At 40.0% G+C, this 22166-nt stretch overlaps 3 protein-coding genes across 4 annotated transcripts in view; all 3 read left to right on the top strand.

Moving 5' to 3' along the window:
* The window catches only part of LOC311140296 (NACHT, LRR and PYD domains-containing protein 3-like), a 633219-nt gene that overhangs the window by 294087 nt on the left and 316966 nt on the right, over nt 1-22166 (top strand). The gene's annotated exons all lie outside the window — the stretch shown is intronic.
* LOC311141792 (uncharacterized protein) overlaps nt 1-22166 on the top strand; it is a 103583-nt gene that overhangs the window by 61199 nt on the left and 20218 nt on the right. The window lies entirely within an intron of this gene.
* On the top strand, nt 887-8825 carry LOC311150708 (protein NLRC3-like; the record flags this gene model as incomplete). The annotated part of the gene is made up of 8 exons (XM_084188222.1): nt 887-900; nt 1270-1436; nt 1863-2800; nt 3180-3922; nt 4216-4354; nt 4827-4961; nt 6999-7163; nt 8594-8825. The coding sequence occupies 8 exons, from the start codon at nt 887-889 to the stop codon at nt 8822-8824; spliced, it is 2532 nt and encodes an 843-aa protein (XP_084044348.1). The 3' UTR covers nt 8825.

Consider the following 22166-nt stretch of genomic DNA (forward strand, 5'->3'; position numbering starts at 1 on the left):
CTTATGCTGCCATCTATTGGAATTATTTAGCAACTGCAGTAGTACTGAATAAAGTATATCCTTACTAAAGTAGTAATTACTCAGAATTGCAAAATATGACATTTTCTAGTTCATTTTACCACTTACAACCATAAAATAACCATTTATAGTATAACAAACAATGAAACTGACATAAACCAAAAACACCATACATTTAGTTAACTATATATATTTAAAAAACTATTTATTTAGATGGGTGACATTATCTGCCAAAGTAATACCACTGTAGATAAAGAAGAGCTCTCCAGTAGGTGAACCAAAACATTCAAAGACCATTTTCTCAAAATTGAGGTTACAAGTTTATCATCTTTCAAAGCAGAATTACTTTCCCATTGTTCCTAAACAGTAGTGTATGATATACCTTTTTCTAGCTGAGTCTCTACTTTTATCCAATGTAAAAAAAAATAAAAAATAAACATTTCAAATTTTACTACATAACATCAAATCGAGCCGGTCGACCACATTTGACTGTGTAAAACCTAGCAGTACTACTTATTTCTCTGAGAGTGAGGCAGATATATAGCATTTTGCAAAAAAAACATGATTATTTGTCTCTCTGAAATGAAACCATCAAGTGATAGATTTTAAACAAATACATGTCTTTCATTGAACAATCACATGCCATGATTAGATAGTGAAAAAACACACCAATCTCTTTCATAATTTCTTTAAACAATAAAATCTAATTCACCAACATTTCTGAAAATGGATATATAGCGTTTTTGAATGAAACTCTTGTTTCCCCATCTGAGCTCAGAGTAGATGAGAGATGTAATGTTTGTCTCTGTTGTGTTGAAGCCCAATCAAGCAGGAGAGACCAGCCTCCCCTGTACCCAGCTGTGTGTCCATGAAGAGTGACCGGTCTATGAGTCGTCCTATAGACTTTAGAGAGGGAGACTGTTCTACTGAACAAAGGTAAGAAGAACTCATGGGTCATGGTCAGTGAGTTAAACAACACTGTCTCTAGTCATTTCTCCTCTCCCATTTTACCATTTCTTTTTGTTGTTTTCATAATCCATAGGCTAATACTTTTTTCAATGTTCATAGTCCTAAAACAATATTAAACAAACAAAACATTCCCTCCCTGTGTGTGTGTGTGTGTGTGTGAGTGTGTGTGTGTGTGTGTGTGTGTGTGTGTGTGTGTGTGTGTGTGTGTGTGTGTGTGTGTGTGTATGTGTGTGTGTGTGTACTCCCTGGATGAGGAGATGTAATCTCATCTTTTGTCCACAGAAACCAACAGGAGATATCAGAGTCAGAGATTCTCAGTGGTCAGTCTTCCCAGAGTCATCAAACAGATGAGAAGCAGGAGAGCAGTGCCAGAGAGGGGGCTCTGAAGATCACACTGCACGTCCTGAGGAAAATGAACCAGAAGGAGCTTGCTGACACACTGGAGAAAAGTAAGAGCTGTCTGCCTCATGTTGAATGCTGTTTTAGAACATTTAAAAGCTGTAGCTAAAGTACAGCTAAAGTAGCTGTGTAACTAAATGATATTGTAGCAGCCTTAACACAACACCTAGTGACCTCATCAAGTAGCAGAAGAATGTGTTGTGTTGTGTTGAGAGAGAGAGAGAGAGAGAGAGAGAGAGAGAGAGAGAGAGAGAGAGAGAGAGAGAGAGAGAGAGAGAGAGAGAGAGAGAGAGAATACCAATAATAATATAATCAGTCACACCAGTCTGTAATGCATTATGAAAACATTTACAGATTTATACAGTCAGTTAAGAGAATAAATGATTATAATTAAAACTTTATAAGACAGTCTTACAATACTGTAGGCATTAAAACAGATGTAATATTAATATCCTCTGTGTTATTTCTTCATTCAGAAGAGCTTGCTGTGATTTGCCAACGTGAACTCAAATCTAATCTAAAGAAGAAGTTTCAATGTGTATTTGAGGGGATCGCTAAACAAGGAAACCCAACACTTCTCAATAAGATCTACACAGAGCTCTACATCACAGAGGGTGGAACAGGAGAGGTCAATAATGAACATGAGCTGAGACAGATTGAGACAACAACCAGGAAACAAGCAAGACCAGAGACTGCAATCAAATGTAACGACATCTTCAAACCCTTAACTGGACAAGAAAAACTTATCAGAACTGTGCTGACAAAGGGAGTCGCTGGCATTGGAAAAACAGTCTCTGTGCAGAAGTTCATTCTGGACTGGGCTGAAGGAAAAGCAAATCAGGATGTCCAATTTGTATTTTCATTCCCTTTTCGGGAGCTGAATTTGATGAAAAAGGAAAAACACACTTTGATTGAACTTCTCAATCACTTCTCAATGGAAACCAAAGAATCAAGAATCTCCAACTACGACAAGTACAAAATTCTGTTCATCTTTGATGGTCTGGATGAGTGCCGACTGCCCCTAGCCTTCCAGAAGAACAAGATCTGTTGTGACGTCACAGAGTCAACCTCAGTGGATGTTCTGCTGACAAATCTCATCAAGGGAAATCTGCTTCCCTCTGCTCTCCTCTGGATAACTACCCGACCTGCAGCAGCCAATAAGATCCCTTCAGGGTGTGTTGACCAGGTGACAGAGGTACGAGGGTTCAATGACCCACAGAAGGAGGAGTACTTCAGGAAGAGATTCAGTGATGAGGACCTGGCCAGCAGAATCATCTCACACATAAAGACATCAAGGAGCCTCCACATCATGTGCCACATTCCAGTCTTCTGTTGGATTTCTGCAACAGTCCTTGAGCACATGTTGAGTACAGACAAGACAGAAGAGATGCCAAAGACTCTGACTGAGATGTACTCACACCTTGTGTACTCCTGAGTGGCGCAGTGGTCTAAGGCATTGCATCGCAGTGCAACTGTGCCACTAGAGATCCTGGTTCGAATCCAGGCTCTGTCGCAGCCGGCCGCGACCGGGAGACTCATTGGCGGTGCACAATTGGCCCAGCGTTGTCTAGGGTAGGGGAGGGAATGGCCGGCAGGGATGTAGCTCAGTTGATAGAGCATGGCGTTTGCAACGCCAGGGTTGTGGGTTCGATTCCCACGGGGGGCCAGTATTAAAAAATATATATGTATTCACTAACTGTAAGTCGCTCTGGATAAGAGCGTCTGCTAAATGACTAAAATGTAAATGTAAATGTAAGAATGAAAAGTATCTTGGGAAAGAAGAGACAGGTCCACACTGGAATAAAGAGAGCGTTCTGTCACTGGGAAAACTGGCTTTTCAACAGCTTGTGAAGGGCAATCTGATTTTCTATGAAGAAGACCTGAAAGAGGCTGGCATTGATGTCAATGAAGCCTCAGTGTACTCAGGATTGTGCACACAGCTCTTTAAAGAGGAATGTGTGCTCTACCAGGACAAGTTGTACTGCTTCGTGCATCTGAGCATTCAGGAGTTTCTGGCTGCTGTATATGTGTTCCTCTCATTCATCAACAACAATGATAATCTAATGGAAGTTACTGAAGTTACTGTCTACAAGAGTGCTGTGGATAAAGCCTTACAAAGTGAGACAGGAAACCTGGACCTGTTCCTCCGCTTCCTTCTGGGCCTCTCACTGGAGTCCAATCAGAAGCACTTACGAGGTCTACTGACAAAGACAAGAAGCAGCTCACAGAGCCATAGAGAAACAGTCAAGTACATCAAGGAGAAGATCAGGAAGAATCCCTCTCCAGAGAGGTGCATCAATCTGTTCCACTGTCTGAATGAACTGAATGACCATTCTCTAGTGGAGGAGATCCAAAGCTACCTGAGCTCAGGAAGTCTCTCAGAAGCCAAACTGTCACCTGCACAGTGGTCAGCTCTGGTCTTTGTGTTGCTGACTTCAGAAAAGGAGCTGGATGTGTTTGACCTGAAGAAATACTCCAGATCAGAGGAAGGTCTTCTGAGGCTGCTGCTAGTGGTCAAAGCCTCCAGAGCTGCTCTGTGAGTACATACAATGACATTTAAGTACTAATCATCAGGAAGAAATATTCAGTTTAGAGAAATATATGTATTATAATATGTATATAATATATAATATTAAATAGAAAAACGTACTGAATCAGTGCATTGGTGTTCACATTAGTATAACAATATGACCATACAATTCTAGGAGACGGAAGATGAATCTATATGTTGTTTAAGAGAATAAACCAAATGCATCTGCCATTGTCCTTCTACACTACTGGTGTTAAATTAACAGTGTGTTTGTGAAATCATGATGATCTCTCTGTCAGGCTGTCAGGCTGTGGAGTCACAGAGAAAGGCTGTGCTTCTCTGGTCTCAGCTCTGAAGTCAAACCCCTCACACCTGAGAGAGCTGGATCTGAGTAACAATGACCTGAAGGATTCAGGAGTGAAGCTGCTCTCTGCTGGACTGGGGAATTTCCACTGTAAACTGGAGACTCTGAGGTCAGTATTCCTGTAGTTGGTCAACAAGTGATAACTGTTCACCAGATCCACATGTGTTTACCAGGCACACATAGTCCACACCATATGTGTTTGGACAGTGAAGCTTACAGTTTTACATTTGGTGCTATGCTCCAGCATTTTGGATTTGAGATAGAATGTTTCATATAAGGCAACAGTACAGAATGTCACCTTTTATTTGATGTTAATGGTGAGAGGTTACTATGTTTTGTTGTAGCCTCTGTAACTTTCTCACTCATTATTATTCATGATTCATTCATGATATTTCTCAATCTTGGCATCATCAGGATTACTTTAGTAGTGTTTAGAAACATGTTATCTACTCACTTAGACAGAAAATGACTAAACTCCAAAGAATAGCAGTGTGGTTTTAATATGATTTGACTCTTTGCAGGCTGTAAGGCTGTCTAGTCAATGAGGAAGGCTGTGCTTCTCTGGTCTCAGCTCTGAAGTCAAACCCCTCACACCTGAGAGAGCTGGATCTGAGTAACAATGACCTGAAGTATTCAGGAGTGAAGCTGCTCTCTGCTGGACTGGGGAATCCCCACTGTAAACTGGAGACTCTGAGGTCAGTATTCCTGTATCACTCAATAAACACACACACACTGGACACACACTGGACACACACACACACTGGACACACACACACACACTGGACACACACACACACACACACATACACACACTGGACACACACACACACACACACACACACACACACACACACACACACACACACACACACACAAACACAAACACACACTGGACACACGCACCTGACACACACACACACACACAAAGATTAATTTAGTAGTGTTTAGAAATATGTTATCTACTGTTAATAATGATACATTAATTCATTTATATACAGTACCAGTCAAAAGTTCGGACACACCTACTCATTCAAGGTTTTTTCTTTATTTTTACAAAATTTTATATTGTAAAATAATAGTGGAGACATCAAAACTATGAAATAACACATATGGAATCATGTAGTAACCAAAAAAGTGTTAAACAAATGAAAATATATTTTATATTTGACATTTTTCAAATAGCCACCCTTTGTCTTGATGACAGCTTTGCACACTCTTGGCATTCTCTCAACCAGCTTCACCTGGAATGTTTTTCCAACAGTCTTGAAGGAGTTCCCACATATGCTGAGCACTTGTTGGCTGCTTTTCCTTCACTCTGCCGTCCAACTCATCCCAAACCATCTCAATTGGGTTGAGGTCGGGTGATTGTGGAGGCCAGGTCATCTGATGCAGCACTCCATCACTCTCCTTCTTGGTAAAATAGCCCTTACATAGCCTGGAGGTGTGTTGGGTCATTGTCCTGTTGAAAAACAAATGATAGTCCCACTAAGCCCAATCCAGATGGGATGGCGTATCGCTGCAGAATGCTGTGGTAGCCATGCTGGTTAAGTCTGCCTTGAATTCTAAATAAATCACAGACAGTGTCACCAGCAAAGCACCCCCACACCATAACACCTCCTCCTCCATGCTTTATGGTGGGAACTACACATGCCGAGATCATCCGTTCACCCACACCGCTTCTCACAAAGACACGGCGGTTGGAACCAAAAATCTCCAATTTGGACTCCAGACCAAAGGACAAATGTCCACCTGTGTAATGTCATTGCCCGTGTTTGTTGGCCCAAGCAAGTCTCTTCTTCTTATTGGGGTCCTTTAGTAGTGATTTATTTGAGGCAATTCGACCATGAAGGCCTGATTCACACAGTCACCTCTGAACAGTTGATGTTGACCTGTGTCTGTGACTTGAACTCTGTGATGCATTTATTTGGGCTGCAATTTCTGAGGCTGGTAACTCTAATGAACGTATCCTCTGCAGCAGAGGTAACTCAGGGTCTTCCATTCCTGTGGCGGTCCTCATGAGAGCCAGTTTCATCATAGCGCTTGATGTTTTTTGCGACTGCATTTGAAGAAACTTTAAAAGTTCTTGAAATGTTCCTTATTGAATGACCATCATGTCTTAAAGTAATGATGGACTGTGGTTTCTCTTTGCTTATTTGAGCTGTTCTTGACATAATATGGACTTGGTCTTTTACCAAATAGGGCTACCTTCTGTATACCCCCCCTACCTTGTCACAGCACAACTGATTGGCTCAAACACATTAAGAAGGAAAGAAATTCCACAAATTAACTTTTAAGAAGGCACACCTGTTAATTGAAATGCATTCCAGGTGACTACCTCATGAAGCTGGTTGAGAGAATGGCAAGAGTGTGCAAAGCTGTCATCAAGGCAAAGGGTGGCTATTTGAAGAATCTACAAAATAAAATATAGAAAATTTGTTTAACACTTTTTTAGTTACTACATGATTCCATATGTGTTATTTCATAGTTTTGATGTCTTCACTATTATTCTACAATGTAAAAAAATGTTTTTAAAACACTAAACAAAAATTTGAATGAGTAGGTGTGTTCAAACTTTTGACTGGTACTGTATATATACATTTATGAATAGATATGGCAGGTTTCAGGACTCTGATGTATCTGAAAATGTAAAAAATATATATTTTCACCACCAAAGAATGTCAGTGCGGTTTTAATATGATTTTACTCTTTGTCAGGCTGTCAGGCTGTCTAGTCACAGAGGAAGGCTGTGCTTCTCTGGTCTCAGCTCTGAGGTCAAACCCCTCACACCTGAGAGAGCTGGATCTGAGTAACAATGACCTGAAGGATTCAGGAGTGAAGTTGCTCTCTGCTGGACTGGGGAATCCCCACTGTAAACTGGAGACTCTGAGGTCAGTATTCCTGTAGTTGGTCAACAAGTGATAACTGTTCACCAGATCCACATGTGTTTACCAGGCACACATAGTCCACACCATATGTGTTTGGACAGTGAAGCTTACAGTTACAAATTTGGTGCTATGCTCCAGCATTTTGGATTTGAGATATAATGTTTCATATTAGGCAACAGTACAGAATGTCTCCTTTTATTTAAAGGTATTCATAAATATATATTTTTTACCGTTTAGAATTGAAAGCACGTATCTAGTTCGCCGTTTTTAAGTCGTAATTATTTGGACAAATTCCATTAGTCAAAAGTTTAGTGTTTGGTCCCATATTCCTTACCTGCAGTGATTACATCAAGCTTCTGATTCAACAAACTTGTTGAATGCATTTGCAGTTTGTCTTGGTTGTGTTTTGGATGATGTTTTTCCCAATAGAAACTGAATGGTGAATAATGTCCTGTCATTTTGGAGTCACTTCACTTGTATTGTCAGTAAGAATAGAAGATGTTTCTGAACACTTCTACATTCATGTGGATGCTACTATGATTATGAATAATCAAGAATGAATCCTGAATGATGATGAATGAGAAAGTTAAAGAGGAACAAGGATCATACCCCCTGTGTTATTGGTAATGGTGAGAGGTTAGCATGTTTTGTTGTAGCCTCTGTAACTTTCTCACTCATTATTATTCATGATTCATTCATGATTTTTCTTAATCATGTCATCATCAGGATTAATTTAGTAGTGTTTAGAAACATGTTATCTACTCACTTAGACAGAAAATTACTCCAGTCATCATCCACTATTCAGTTACTATCGGACAAAACATAACCCAAAACACAACCAAAACAAACTGCAAATGCAACCAACGAGTTTGGGACCAAATACTAAACTTTTGACTACTTTAATACACTATAAGTGAATTGGTCAAAATACTTATGACTTCTTCAAATAGGGGGACTAGATACATAAAGTGCTTTAATTTTTCTAAACGGTGAAACAGATATATATGAAAATACTTTTCAAATAAAAGGTGACATTATATACTGTCACCTCATATGAAACATTTGATCTCAAATCCAACATGCTGGAGTATAGAGCCACATTTAAAATGTTAGCTTCACTGTCAAAATAGATATGGTGTGGACTGTATACTCAATACAATCTAAATATGATACCTCACTGTCTGTCTTTTGACTGATACTGCTTTTTAAACTGCTCTGGTCAGTCTACTCAAATATTTGTACTATACATGTTTCTCTCTGCAAGCAATATTATGATAATTTCTAAAAATGATACATTAATTTATGAATAGATATGGCAGGTTTCAGGACACTGATTTATCTTAATATGTAGAAAAAATATACTGCTGCTATTTTGACCACCAAAGAATAGCAGTGTGGTTTTAATATGATTTGACTCTTTAAAGGCTGTCAGGCTGTCTAGTCACAGAGGAAGGCTGTGCTTCTCTGGTCTCAGCTCTGAAGTCAAACCCCTCACACCTGAGAGAGCTGGATCTGAGCTACAATCACCCAGGAGACTCAGGAGTCAGACTGCTCTCTGCTGGACTGGAGGATCCACACTGCAGACTGGAGAAACTCAAGTATGTAGAGGGTTTATGTCAATGTTCATATCAGACATGTTGGAGTTATCAGGCTAGTTAAGACAAACATTCTGACCACCACTTGGACTAAGTTATATAAAGACTGTGTGTGTTTGTGTGTGTGTGTGTGTTTCCTGTGTGTGTGTGTGTTTCCTGTGTGTGTGTGTGTGTCCTGTGTGTGTATGTGTCCAGTGTGTGTGTGTGTGTCCAGTGTGTGTGTCCAGTGTGTGTATGTACAGTATGTGTGTGTGTGTGTGTGTGTGTGTGTGTGTGTGTGTGTGTGCACGTGTATCAGTACACACACACACACTGTACACACACACACACTGGACAAACACACACACACACACTGGATACACACACACACACACTGGATACACACACACACACACTGGACACACACACACACACACACACACTGGACACACAAACACACACACACCGGGCACACACACACACACACAGGACACACACACACACACAAACTGGACAAACACACACACACTGGACAAACACACACACACTGGACACACACACACTCACACTGGACACACACACACACACTGGACAAACACACACACACTGGACAAACACACACTGGACACACACACACTGGACACACACACACACACACACATAAACACACACTAGAGACACACACACACACTGGACACACAAACACTCACACTGGACACACACACTTACACTGGACACACACACACACACACACTGGACACACACATACTGGACACACAAACTGGACACACACACACACAAACACACACTGGACACACAAACAAAAAGGAAACAAACACACACACTGGACACACACACACACACACTTGACACACACACACACACTGGACACACACACACACTGGACACACACACACACACACACACACACACACACACACACACTGGACACACACACACAATGGACTCACACACACAAACACACACTGGACACACACACACACTGGACACACACACACACACTGGACACACACACACACACTGGACACACACACACACACTGGACACACACACACACTGGACAAACACACACACTGGACAAACACACACATACTGGACACACACATACTGGACACACACACACACAAACTGGACACACACACACACACACACTGGACACACACACACACTGGACACACACACACAAACTGGACACACACACACACACACACTGGACACACACACATACTGGACACACACACACACACTGGACACACACACACACACACACACTGGACAAACACACACATACTGGACACACACAGACACACTGGGCACACACACACTGGACAAACACACACACACACACTGGACAAACACACACATACTGGACACACACACACACACACACACACACTGGACACACATACACTGGACACACACACACACTGGACACACATATACACTGGACACACACACACAAAAAGGAAACACACACACTGGACACACACACACACACACAAAAAAACACACACACACACAGTGGACACACACACAGAGTAGACACACACACACACACTCACACTGGACACACACGTACACAAAAAGGAAACAAACACACTGGACACACACACACACACACTGGACACAGACACACACACACACACACTGGTATATGCTGACTGTGTGTGTGTGTGTGTGTGTGTGTGTGTGTGTGTGTGTGTGTGTGTGTGTGTGTGTGTGTGTGTGTGTGTGTGTGTGAGTTCAGTTGTATCCCTCAATGACTGTCTGTTCTTCTGCTTACCGCTACAGTGTGGAACATGGTGGAGAGAACACAATGAAACCTGGACTTAGAAAATGTGAGTGTTGACTGCTGTGAAGAATATGACCAAGAATAAGTCTTAATCTCAAAGTCAAAGTCAAAGACCACCATCATTACTTACTTGGTCATATTAAATATCAGCTGTAGTTCTACAGAAGCACAAATCAGGGATACCAAAGTTTACAAAGAGTTGCTTTGACAATGTGTGTGTCTGTGGCGTGTTCTGAACACACACACACACACACACACACACACACACACACACACACACACACACACACACACACACACACACTGGGTACACACATACACACACACACACACTGGGCACACACACACACACAGACACACACTGAACACACACACACACACACACACACACACACACACACTGGACACACACACATGCTAGACACACAAACACTGGACACACAAACTCACACTGGACACACACACACACACTGGACACACACACAGACACTGGACACACACAATGGAGACACACACACTGGACACACACACACACCGGACACAAACTGGACACACACAATGGAGACACACACACACACACACACAGACACACACTGGACACACACACACACACACACACACTGGACTCACACACATGCTGGACACACAAACACTGGACACACACACACACACACACAAACTGGACACACACACACACACTGGACACACAGAGGAGACACACACACACTGGACACACACACACACTCTGGATACATACACACACTGGACACACACTCACACATCTTCCAAACAGATACCTCATTCGAGCACTAAGTGTCCAACAAACACAGACATCACTTCAAAACCTGATAAACTCCAATGAACAAATAGACATGCAGGGCACCAGTCTAGTGAGGACCAGTGGTTGCTAGGCAGTTTCTGGATCCCAGGTTCCAGAACAGCTTCTATCCCAGTTCTATCTGCCTGTTAAATCAAGCAACCTAAACTGTTTCCATCAGACTTTTAGAACATCACTGAATTTTTTTTTTCCTTTTATGATATTTTACCACTTTGCATGTTTTATTGATGTTCTTATGATATATTTTACTGTTTGTGTGTACGTACCACAGGAGGTTGGTGGGACCGTAGTTGGGGAGGACAGGCTTGTAATGGCTGGAGCGGATTGAGTGGAATGGTATCAGATACATTAAATACATGGTTTCCATGGTTTCCATGTGTTTGATGCCATTTAATTGTCTCAGTTCCAGCCATTATTATGAGCCGTCCTCCCCTCAGCAGCCTCCACTGGTATGCACTGTCCTATATGAGCTCCAACAAGGAATTCCAATGTATGTATTACTTTTAATACCTGCAAATGGCAAATAAACTACTTGAACTCCTTATGAGTGTCTGCAGCCGACTAGGCTGTTACCGTCTGACAAGATGCCATCTGACATTACAGGAATATTCTGCAAATGTTGATGAATCCACCCAAAGCAACATGCAGTCTTTCCACTAGACTCCCATGAAGTCATAGTGGGACGTTATGAGTTGACGTTAAGGTAACATACTCAGAACAGACTGCACTTTGTTGATCCTGTTTTAGATGTTACATTTACATTTACATCATTTAGCAGACGCTCTTATCCAGAGCGACTTACAAATTGGTGCATTCAACTTATGATAGCCAGTGGGATAACCACTGGGGGGGGGGGGGGGGGGGGGGGGTAGAAGGATTACTTTTATACTATTCCAGGTATTCCTTAAAGAAGTGGGGTTTCAAGTGTCTCCGGAAGGTGGTGAGTGACTCCGCTGTCCTGGCGTTGTGAGGGAGCTTGTTCCACCGTTGGGGTGCCAGAACAGCGAATAGCTTTGACTGGGCTGAGCGGGAACTGTGCTTCCGTAGAGGTAGGGGGGCTAGCAGGCCAGAGGTGGATGAACGTAGTGCCCTCGTTTGGGTGTAGGGTCTGATCAGAGCCTGAAGGTAAGGAGGTGCCGTTCCCCTCACAGCTCCGTAGGCAAGCACCATGGTCTTGTAGTAGATGCGAGCCTCAACTGGAAGTCAGTGGAGTGTGCGGAGGAGCGGGGTGACGAGAGAACTTGGGAAGGTTGAACACCAGACGGGCTGCAGCGTTCTGGATAAGTTGTAGATGTATCCTGTGTTTAAACATTGAAACTCTTACAATAACACTTAAAATACCAATGGGATCATTATTTGTATGTCTTTTATGTTGGAAAACTAATTGTATATGGACATATGCTCCATAATTGTACTATTATACATGGATATATTGTACTTTTCATAATAAAACATACTTTAAACAAGAAAAAGCACGTTAATTGTGAAAACAATTTCGTTATCGATTTTACATTGTCCTCTCCCAGTCGCAGGTTGACGTTTTGTCATGAATCTTGCCCTGGAGGCAGAACTGCACGATTTCCTCTAGATATGCCAGCTGCATAGTCAAAATTGGCTATATCGTAAACATTTGTGGAAAATAATGTTGTTTTATGGTCTTAATTTAAGGTAAAGATTAGCAGTGAGGTTAAGGTTAGCATTAAAATCAGATATTATTACTTTATACCTGTGCCAGCTAGTGACCACTTTGCAGAACTGCCTCCAGGGCAAGATTCATGACAATAAATGCCAACCTGCCTCCCAGTCATCCCCTCCCTATCTCTACAAGGCTGCAGAACATGCAAGCTAGTGATGCGGGGGTTGTCTCATAACCCACAGTCCCCAGGCGGGTGGGTGGCAGGCAGGTTCAATACAGAGAAAACAATAGACTACATAAGAAAAATCCATCAATGGATCATTATTGTGCAATTTACACTAAGTGGACAAAACATTAACGACGCCTGCTCTTTCCATGACAGACGGAGCAGGTGAATCCAGGTGAAAGCTATGATCCCTTATTGATGTCACTTGTAGATGAAGGGGACGGGACAGGTTAAAGAAGGATGTTTAAGCCTGGAGACAATTGAGACATGGATTTTGTGTGTGTGTGCCATTCAGAGGGTGAATGGGAAAGACAAAATATTGAAGTGCCTTTGAACGGGGTATGGTAGTAGGTGCCAGGCACACCGGTTTGTGTCAAGAACTGCAACGTTGCTGGTTTTTTCATGTTCATGGTACACCACACAAAGGACATCCAGCCAACTTGACACAAGAATTGGCGTCAACATGGGCCAGCATCCCTGTGGAACACTTTCAACACCTTGTAGAGTCCATGTCCCGATGAATTGAGGCTGTTCTGAGGGCAAAAGTGGGGAGGTAACTCAATATTAGGAAGGTGTTTGATATAACGTCTTTTGATACAGCATTTATTAATGTCTTTAAAGTCATCAGCTGTAGGTGAGAGAGAGGAGAAGGACACGCCATGTGTTGTGTCGTTCACGGATGGGGGCCAGAAGGTCGGCGTGCCAAGATAGATTAGGGGCCACTGTTGCTAATCTTAGAAAGAGTACGTGATGGAATGGCCTGGCTAGGGTGCCACACGATACTATGTACGGGGATCCTTTTGTAGGAGATGAGTGACACTCAATAATGGTTGGCAACTGTGGGATGGAAGTAGCTCGGATATAAACTGAGAGATTTTCTATGGAAGTCATTCAGATGACAAGAGGCTACACCCGTACCGCTTGTCATTGAATCCAGTACTGTAACCATTAAATAACAATGAATCAACTCTCCATCTAAGTGGTCGACTACTCTCTTACATCCTGAAGTACGAGATACCAGAGAAACTCGTCATAACAGATTGGAGTCTAAACGAACAGGATGCAGTTTACAGCCGAACTAACAGGGAAGCAGACTTTCATTTTTTTAATAGGTTAAATTCTGCTTATCTGTGGTAAAGCTTAGCTGTAACGAACGTTTAAAATTCAATATTTTGTTGAGGGGAACAGATGAGTGGTATTCAAGTACGTAAACAGATGTAAGGAGAAGTAGCAAATAAGACAATAACATGGTGCTGTGATTCAACAACAAATGCTCAGAGCGATCATGTTGAATCATGGCACCAATGACAAAATAGGCAAACTACATTTTAATACACTCCTGAGTGGCACAGTGGTCTAAGGCACTGCATCGCAGTGCTAACTGTGCCACTAGAGATCCTGGTTCAAATCCAGGCTCTGTCGCAGCCAGCTGCGACCGGGAGACTCATGGGCGGCGCACAATTGGCCCAGGGTAGAGGAGGGAATGGCCTAAAACCTCAGCTAATAGAGCATGGCGTTTGCAACGCCAGGGTTGTGGGTTCGATTCCCACGGGGGGCCAGTGTAAAAAAAAAAAAAATTCATTAACTGTAAGTCGCTCTGGATAAGAGCGTCTACTAAAATGTAAATGTAATAAAGATCAAGTTGGGGATTTGATTCAAGTATTTAATTACTAATATTGGATGAACTAATAAAAGTAATGGATAGCCAACTTAGTAGACTGATATCTGGAAAAACAGTCTCCATTAAGAGTTAATCAGAGCTTCATTTTACCTCGAAGAGAGAGAAAGGAAACAACGAAATTATTACAGACAAATCCGCATTTAAAACAAGTATCTTTTAAAAGTAGTGAAAATCAGACAATGTGCAAATGGATGTTAAGTAAATGAGGATTTTTCTATGTGGAACTGTATCTTAGTGATTTATCAGCATGGACAGATAATGACTATCCTCAAGCTGGTAGTTTTAAAAGGGTTAAATTACAAGTAGAGCGAAAGTATATAATTGATAATACAGCCATAAGCTACCCGAAATGGGATTTAAATGACATGAAAGAGGTGTATAAATCATGGGATTTAATGAGTGCACAATGGATTGTAAATATCATTAGAAAGGAGGAAAAGTAAGTTAAGAAATGAGGTAATTTGGCAAAGGAGCAACATAATCTACCTTATGAAAAGAGTCAGTCCACAAGGGGCTATAAAAGGATCTGACAGTATGAAAGGAATTTATCCACAGTTAGCGAACTCTATTCAGCCTCCAGCTTCTAGTACAGGGGAAGACGTAGAAGAGGATAGTGACAATATGATTGGTTATATCCACAGTTAGCGAACTCTATTCAGCCTCCAGCTTCTAGTACAGGGGAAGACGTAGAAGAGGATAGTGACATATATGATTGGTTATTTATAGAATCTTATGGGGGTTAGGCAAAAAAAAAATAATTCCTAAAATCAGGTAAAAATATATGTTTCCTAAAGCTAAAACAGATAACTTTGAGATCAAACGGTGGTGCGAGGAATGCAGGCCATTGTGGTTCCAAAGGTTTGGTAGAGCTTTAGACACGGCAGAAAGAAGGTTTAGAGGTCATACAGGACGAATAAACACTGAAAAATGTAGATATACTAGAGAGTGGGTGATGATATTTACAATAATCAAAGCAAAAAAAAATAAAAAATCGATTTAAACAATAGATTAGCAAATAAAATGATGTAATTTTTCGTTGAAGCAGGGGAAGGATAATAATGGAGGAAGAGGAAGGTCCAATGGTAATTCCAGAGGAGGAAGAAGGAGCTTTAACAGAGACAGGGATACTAGCAATTATTGTAAACACTGGGGACATTGGGTTGGAGACTGTAACGTTAGAATACAGGATGAGGAGAGACGAAGATATGGAGATAGAGAGAGGGGAAATTGGACTCCTGCCCAACCGCACCCTAATTCCCAGAATACACCTAGAGAGGAGAAGGCCGGGTAATCTATTATGGGGACAATGACATACAACACCGATAAGCAGGGAGGAGGTTAAACACATGATCAATGCACCACAACACCGATAAGCAGGGAGGAGGTTAAACACATGATCAATGCACCACAACACCGATAAGCAGGGAGGAGGTTAAACACATGATCAATGCACCACAACACCGATAAGCAGGGAGGAGGTTAAACACATGATCAATGCACCACAACACCGATAAGCAGGGAGGAGGTTAAACACATGATCAATGCACCACAACACCGATAAGCAGGGAGGAGGTTAAACACATGATCAATGCACCACAATTGCATATTTCGGTTAGCCCATTACAAATACCACAGTTAAGTTTATGTGTATCTGGTAAAATAATTCCATTTCTAATAGATACAGGGGCAACTATGTCATGTTTAAGGCAACCAGATTGAAGGTGTCCTTTAAGTAATCAGAAAGTCCAGTCTATTGGAATTAGTGGAACTGTGCAATTGATCCTATATCTCTCCCATTACAAATTGATCCTATATCTCTCCCATTACTAATTGATCCTATATCTCTCCCATTACAAATTGATCCTATATCTCTCCCATTACTAATTGATCCTATATCTCTCCCATTACAAATTGATCCTATATCTCTCCCATTACAAATTGATCCTATATCTCTCCCATTACAAATTGATCCTATATCTCTCCCATTACTAATTGATCCTATATCTCTCCCATTACAAATTGATCCTATATCTCTCCCATTACTAATTGATCCTATATCTCTCCCATTACTAATTGATCCTATATCTCTCCCATTACAAATTGATCCTATATCTCTCCCATTACTAATTGATCCTATATCTCTCCCATTACAAATTGATCCTATATCTCTCCCATTACAAATTGATCCTATATCTCTCCCATTACAAATTGATCCTATATCTCTCCCATTACAAATTGATCCTATATCTCTCCCATTACAAATTGATCCTATATCTCTCCCATTACAAATTGATCCTATATCTCTCCCATTACAAATTGATCCTATATCTCTCCCATTACAAATTGATCCTATATCTCTCCCATTACTAATTGATCCTATATCTCTCCCATTACAAATTGATCCTATATCTCTCCCATTACAAATTGATCCTATATCTCTCCCATTACAAATTGATCCTATATCTCTCCCATTACAAATTGATTTTGGAGGATATTATTTTTCAACATTCATGTATAGGAAGTGCTACAACTCCTATGGCGTTAATGGGAAGAGACCTTTTAAGTTAACTCAATGCCACCATTTTTTGTTCACCAGATGGCATCGAGGTACATGGAACAACATAGGCTATTTTATGAACAAAGAGCAGGAAGTCGTTTTAATCTGAAAGAGTGCATAATAAATTCTATGAATGTGTATGATGATTTGATAGAAGTTTGGATAATAAGCTTTGACATAACATTATATTGTGGTTCCGTACATCAATGCCAGTCATATAATATCAAGGAGTGGTATGGAGAGCGTGAGGTTATTTTAGAGTGTAGTGGAAAAGTATATATGTTTTAATGAGAGGCTTGACTTTGACGGAGTTTCCTGAAGGTTAGAGAATTGGTGAGGATCCAATGACAGGAAGGTCAGTGTCCTGGAAACTACAGTCTGGTTGTTTGGGTTCCGCTGGGAGTTTGTTTGAGGAAGTTGATTCGTGTCGATTAAGAATCGTAAAAAAAAAACACGAAAGGATTGTTTGATGTGAGTACCTAGGAGTTTCTAACGTTCTATATGGAGTATGTGACGATGTGAAAATAGGATGAATTTTATGTGTGTGTAATCGATTACTAGAGAGGTGATAAAGTGATCATTTGAATAATATGTATGTATTAACTTGCTCACCCTAACGTAGACGTTTAGCAACGTGATTGGTTCAAATTGAAAGACACAATTATTTAACAGGAATAGCGAGACAATTTCGAGGTATTCATTTTTTTGCGTTGCCTAATGCTTTGCTAGATTAAACGATAGAGAACGGTGACGTAATGTCAATCAATAAATTGGATATTAATACAATGGATACAAATTCAATATATGCTGATCAACTATTAAGTCGCTCTAAATGATGTAAATGTAAATGTAAATCAACTACAGCAGGTGTTTGGTTTGATACTTGTAGCCTACTCAGAAAGGACAGTTACCTAGATCTGCTGACTTCTAATAATGGTGGATTGGTGGATTCATAAGAGCTGTGGCTATGATCTTAGTTGATAACAGGGGATACTAATAGGATAGTGACGAAGCACAGGGAGGATGTTTTCTTAATGGGAAGTGAAGCAAGGGGACAAAGAGAATTAAAATACTATTAAAAAACAGCAGGGATAAAAAAAGCTGTTGGAAAGAAGCAGAGAATGAAAGATAACATTGACTGAGGAATATAGAAACTTTTAGCTGAGGTAACTACAGAAATATTACTGACCCAATATCCTAACAGATAAACTGAACCCAAACATGAAGCTACTACAGCAATCTAGGATTGTTAAAGTTGTAAAGTAAGTTTTTAAAACCCTACGATAGAGGTAAAGGCAGAACGCTGTTTGAGAATGGTTTTTATTTGTTGTTTGGAGAGTTTCTAGGTGTTGATCTGTGGGTGTTAGCAACTGGGGTTGGCTGAACGTGAGAGAGCTGTAAGTGTCATAATGGGTTAAGTTTGGTGTACCCGGATCACTGGTTGCTGTGGAAAGGGAGGAGGTAAAAGGGTGGTGAGTGTTAACAGTGAGAAATGGCTAGCTAGTTAGTGGTGTTAACTAGTAGCGTTTAGATTGGTGACGTAACTTGCTCTGCGACCTTGAAGTAGTTGTTTGCCTCGCTCTGCAAGGTCGCGCCTTTTGTTTGAATGACTGCTGTTAATGTGTGCAGAGGGTCCCTGGTTCAAGACCATGTAGGGAAGGAAGCAAAACTGTCACATTGATGCTGTTGACCTAGATCACTGGGTGAATTGATAAGATTATACGAAAGAGATTGTCCTACCAACCCATGGCGGCTAGGATAACGTGGTAGATTAAGTGGCATCCCTGTGAATAGATGTTTTATTTGTTTTGACTATAACTTAACAATAATTTGTCACCTGCTAAAAGACAGCGATAGAGGATAATAGAGATTGTAGAGGGTTTTCTGTGTTAAAAGGAAAGTAGGTTAATTGAGAGATGAGAAATGTCGAATTGGATTGTTTGAGTTGACTAATATTAAAATAATGCTGTCTAGTTATATGAATGCAAATATGTTATTAGGTAGTAGTGGTTTGTGGATAGAATTGACTGATGCCATGATTTAGTCCGCGGGTGAAAGAGAGTAGTGCTTGCTGTGCTATATCAGGATGTAAAGAATGCAAGGGTAATGTGGAGCAGATATCTGAATAGTTGAATATGGAACGTTCTTTGACAATTGTTTTATTATTATTATTACATTCTATAGTTTGTTTAACCATCAGTGAGTTATGCAGACAGCTAATTCATTCTAAAAAACGATAATCTGTTTCTGGTACGTTGAACAATGGGAGGTAGTTTTTACTATTATGCTGATGGAGAAGTACACATATTTTGTTAGTTCTGAATTTATTAAACAATAGGTTTATATTTCAATACATCACTGCAACAAGTTGAGCACATTAAATTACAGAAAAGGGGTTATAGATGTTCATCTTTTGAGAGATTTTATGTAATCTTCTTCTGGAGTAGTTATGAGGAATTAGATTGAAACAAACGATTATTGATGTGAGGTAGGACAGGGTATATCTGCATCATGTTTTGTGTGTAATTAATATTTTTGGATTGCTTATTATAATTGAATGTTAACGAAATATATACTTTCTCTTCCAGGAAAATTGGGGTTTCCTTATCTCTCATTGGGATGTTTCCAGTCTGTGGGCTAGGGGGAGCAGTTAGTAAAATGTGTCAGTCTTATAATTAGGTCATAAGAGGGAGCTACCAAATTAAATAAGGCCTGGCTAGTTTTGTTTATTGTTTTCCAATAGGGTTTTTCAAATAACCACACACAACCCACCTATTATAATGGTTATATAGGGTTTTTATTTTTATTTTAGGGGGTTTTAACGGGTCAAAGATGATAAGTCTTAAAGGAACACACACATGGAACTTTCTGAAGTTTTTTGTTTTATATGTGAGTTTTGGGTAAACACGTGATTTATTTTGAGAAGAAATGTAATGATGACTTACTGTACACTGGGGATGCAAAACATTTATGAAATGTTTTGACTTTGGTTAATGATTAGTTTATACTATAGAATGGAACACTTCTTTGAAGGGTTTGAATGACCTCTGAACTCTGTCTTGACTTTCTAGTGTGAATTGGTCACCCACACTGGAAATCCTAGAGGCATAGGATGAGGAATTCAAGGTAATGTATTATACAGAGTTGAGGGTAATTTATTATACTGATAATTATGAAGAATTGTATAATTTGGCAATAGTCATATCTATGATTCAGACCATAATAAGGTCAGAGTGAGAGAGCTAGTCCTGAATGAGGAACATTCAATGTACTCTAAACTGAAATAAAACGACATAGAATAATAATTAGTCCTCTCCCTCCTTGTATTAACATTAACTGATACATCTCTAGCTGTAATAACTGCCATGTTAGTAATCGTTTGTACAGATCTTAAAATCAATCCCCGAAAAATTTGAAAACAACACCCCATAACTATAGCTACAGTAAGTACTATTGCCACTAGAGGACATATAATACTTGCCATCCATGTTCCTATGGAATTACCACTAAAAAAAACTTTGAAAAGACTTCAACAGCATTCAAATTACCATATCCTCCTAATTTTAATATAATAGCATCCAATGCTAATGATTAACATCTCAGACCCAATTCTTAAAAACCCATGATTGTTAAAATATACAATGTTCAACTCCGCCTTTGTCCTCCTAATACACATGATATAACATACACATTATAACACTCTATTATCGCTCCCTGTTACATCATCACATCCCTAGACTATTCCTGCTTTAATAATTCAACCAAAATCACATCATATTAAAATATCATAACCCCATGATGATAACCAATTAAGTACTTGCCTATCAACATAGATATTTACCACTCTAAACATCCATATCAATATCACCCCATACTTCAAATCTATATCATTACTAATATGTTAATACTTTAACCCAATTAATCAACATGTTCATGATTTCATTCACAATCCTCACCTTAACTTCCATGTTTCAAACAGTATGAGTCAACAATGTCTATTCAATAAATCATATAAATGTATCCTAAGACATGACCTTAATGTATCACTGGTTAAACCCATAATATCTATAGAAAACCTTTCTATCCTTATACATACTAATAATTCACTTAAATCACTCATTAATCTTATAAATTATAACCAACCAAATTACTTAACTCAACCAAATGTAAAATGACAATTATTATTCACTTTATCCTTATCACTGAAAATGAAAACTCTCAACTTAATCACCCATTACAACTTTCAGAATGTATACTTATATTAACATACATTATAAACATTCATAATTCAATTATGACTTTCCTCATCCTGAAAATAAATACAGATCATTATCTCAATGCATTCTCAATACTATCACTTTAGCAGTGTATATACCTACTATCATCTCCAGATCGCCAGTTTCCTCGTAGCCATCTGTAGCATCGGTTGACCTGATACCTGTTCAATCTCCCCTCTATCCATACCTCCGTTGGTGTAGACTGGGTGATGATGCATGAACCTTCTTCCTTCACTAGTTCTCTGATCATGCAGAGTCCTTCTCCATTTATCACCGTCTCTCTGTGGAGTGTATCCTTCTATCAGCGTACCAATAGTCTCTGCTGCAAAAACACACAGACAAAACAAAACAATGCTCCGCCGAAGTGGTTCCATCTTCCTCCTCTGCGTTAGAAAAGTC

Source organism: Coregonus lavaretus (genome assembly GCF_964263955.1).
Source record: "Coregonus lavaretus genome assembly, chromosome: 2".
NCBI classification, from domain to species: Eukaryota; Metazoa; Chordata; class Actinopteri; order Salmoniformes; family Salmonidae; genus Coregonus; species Coregonus lavaretus.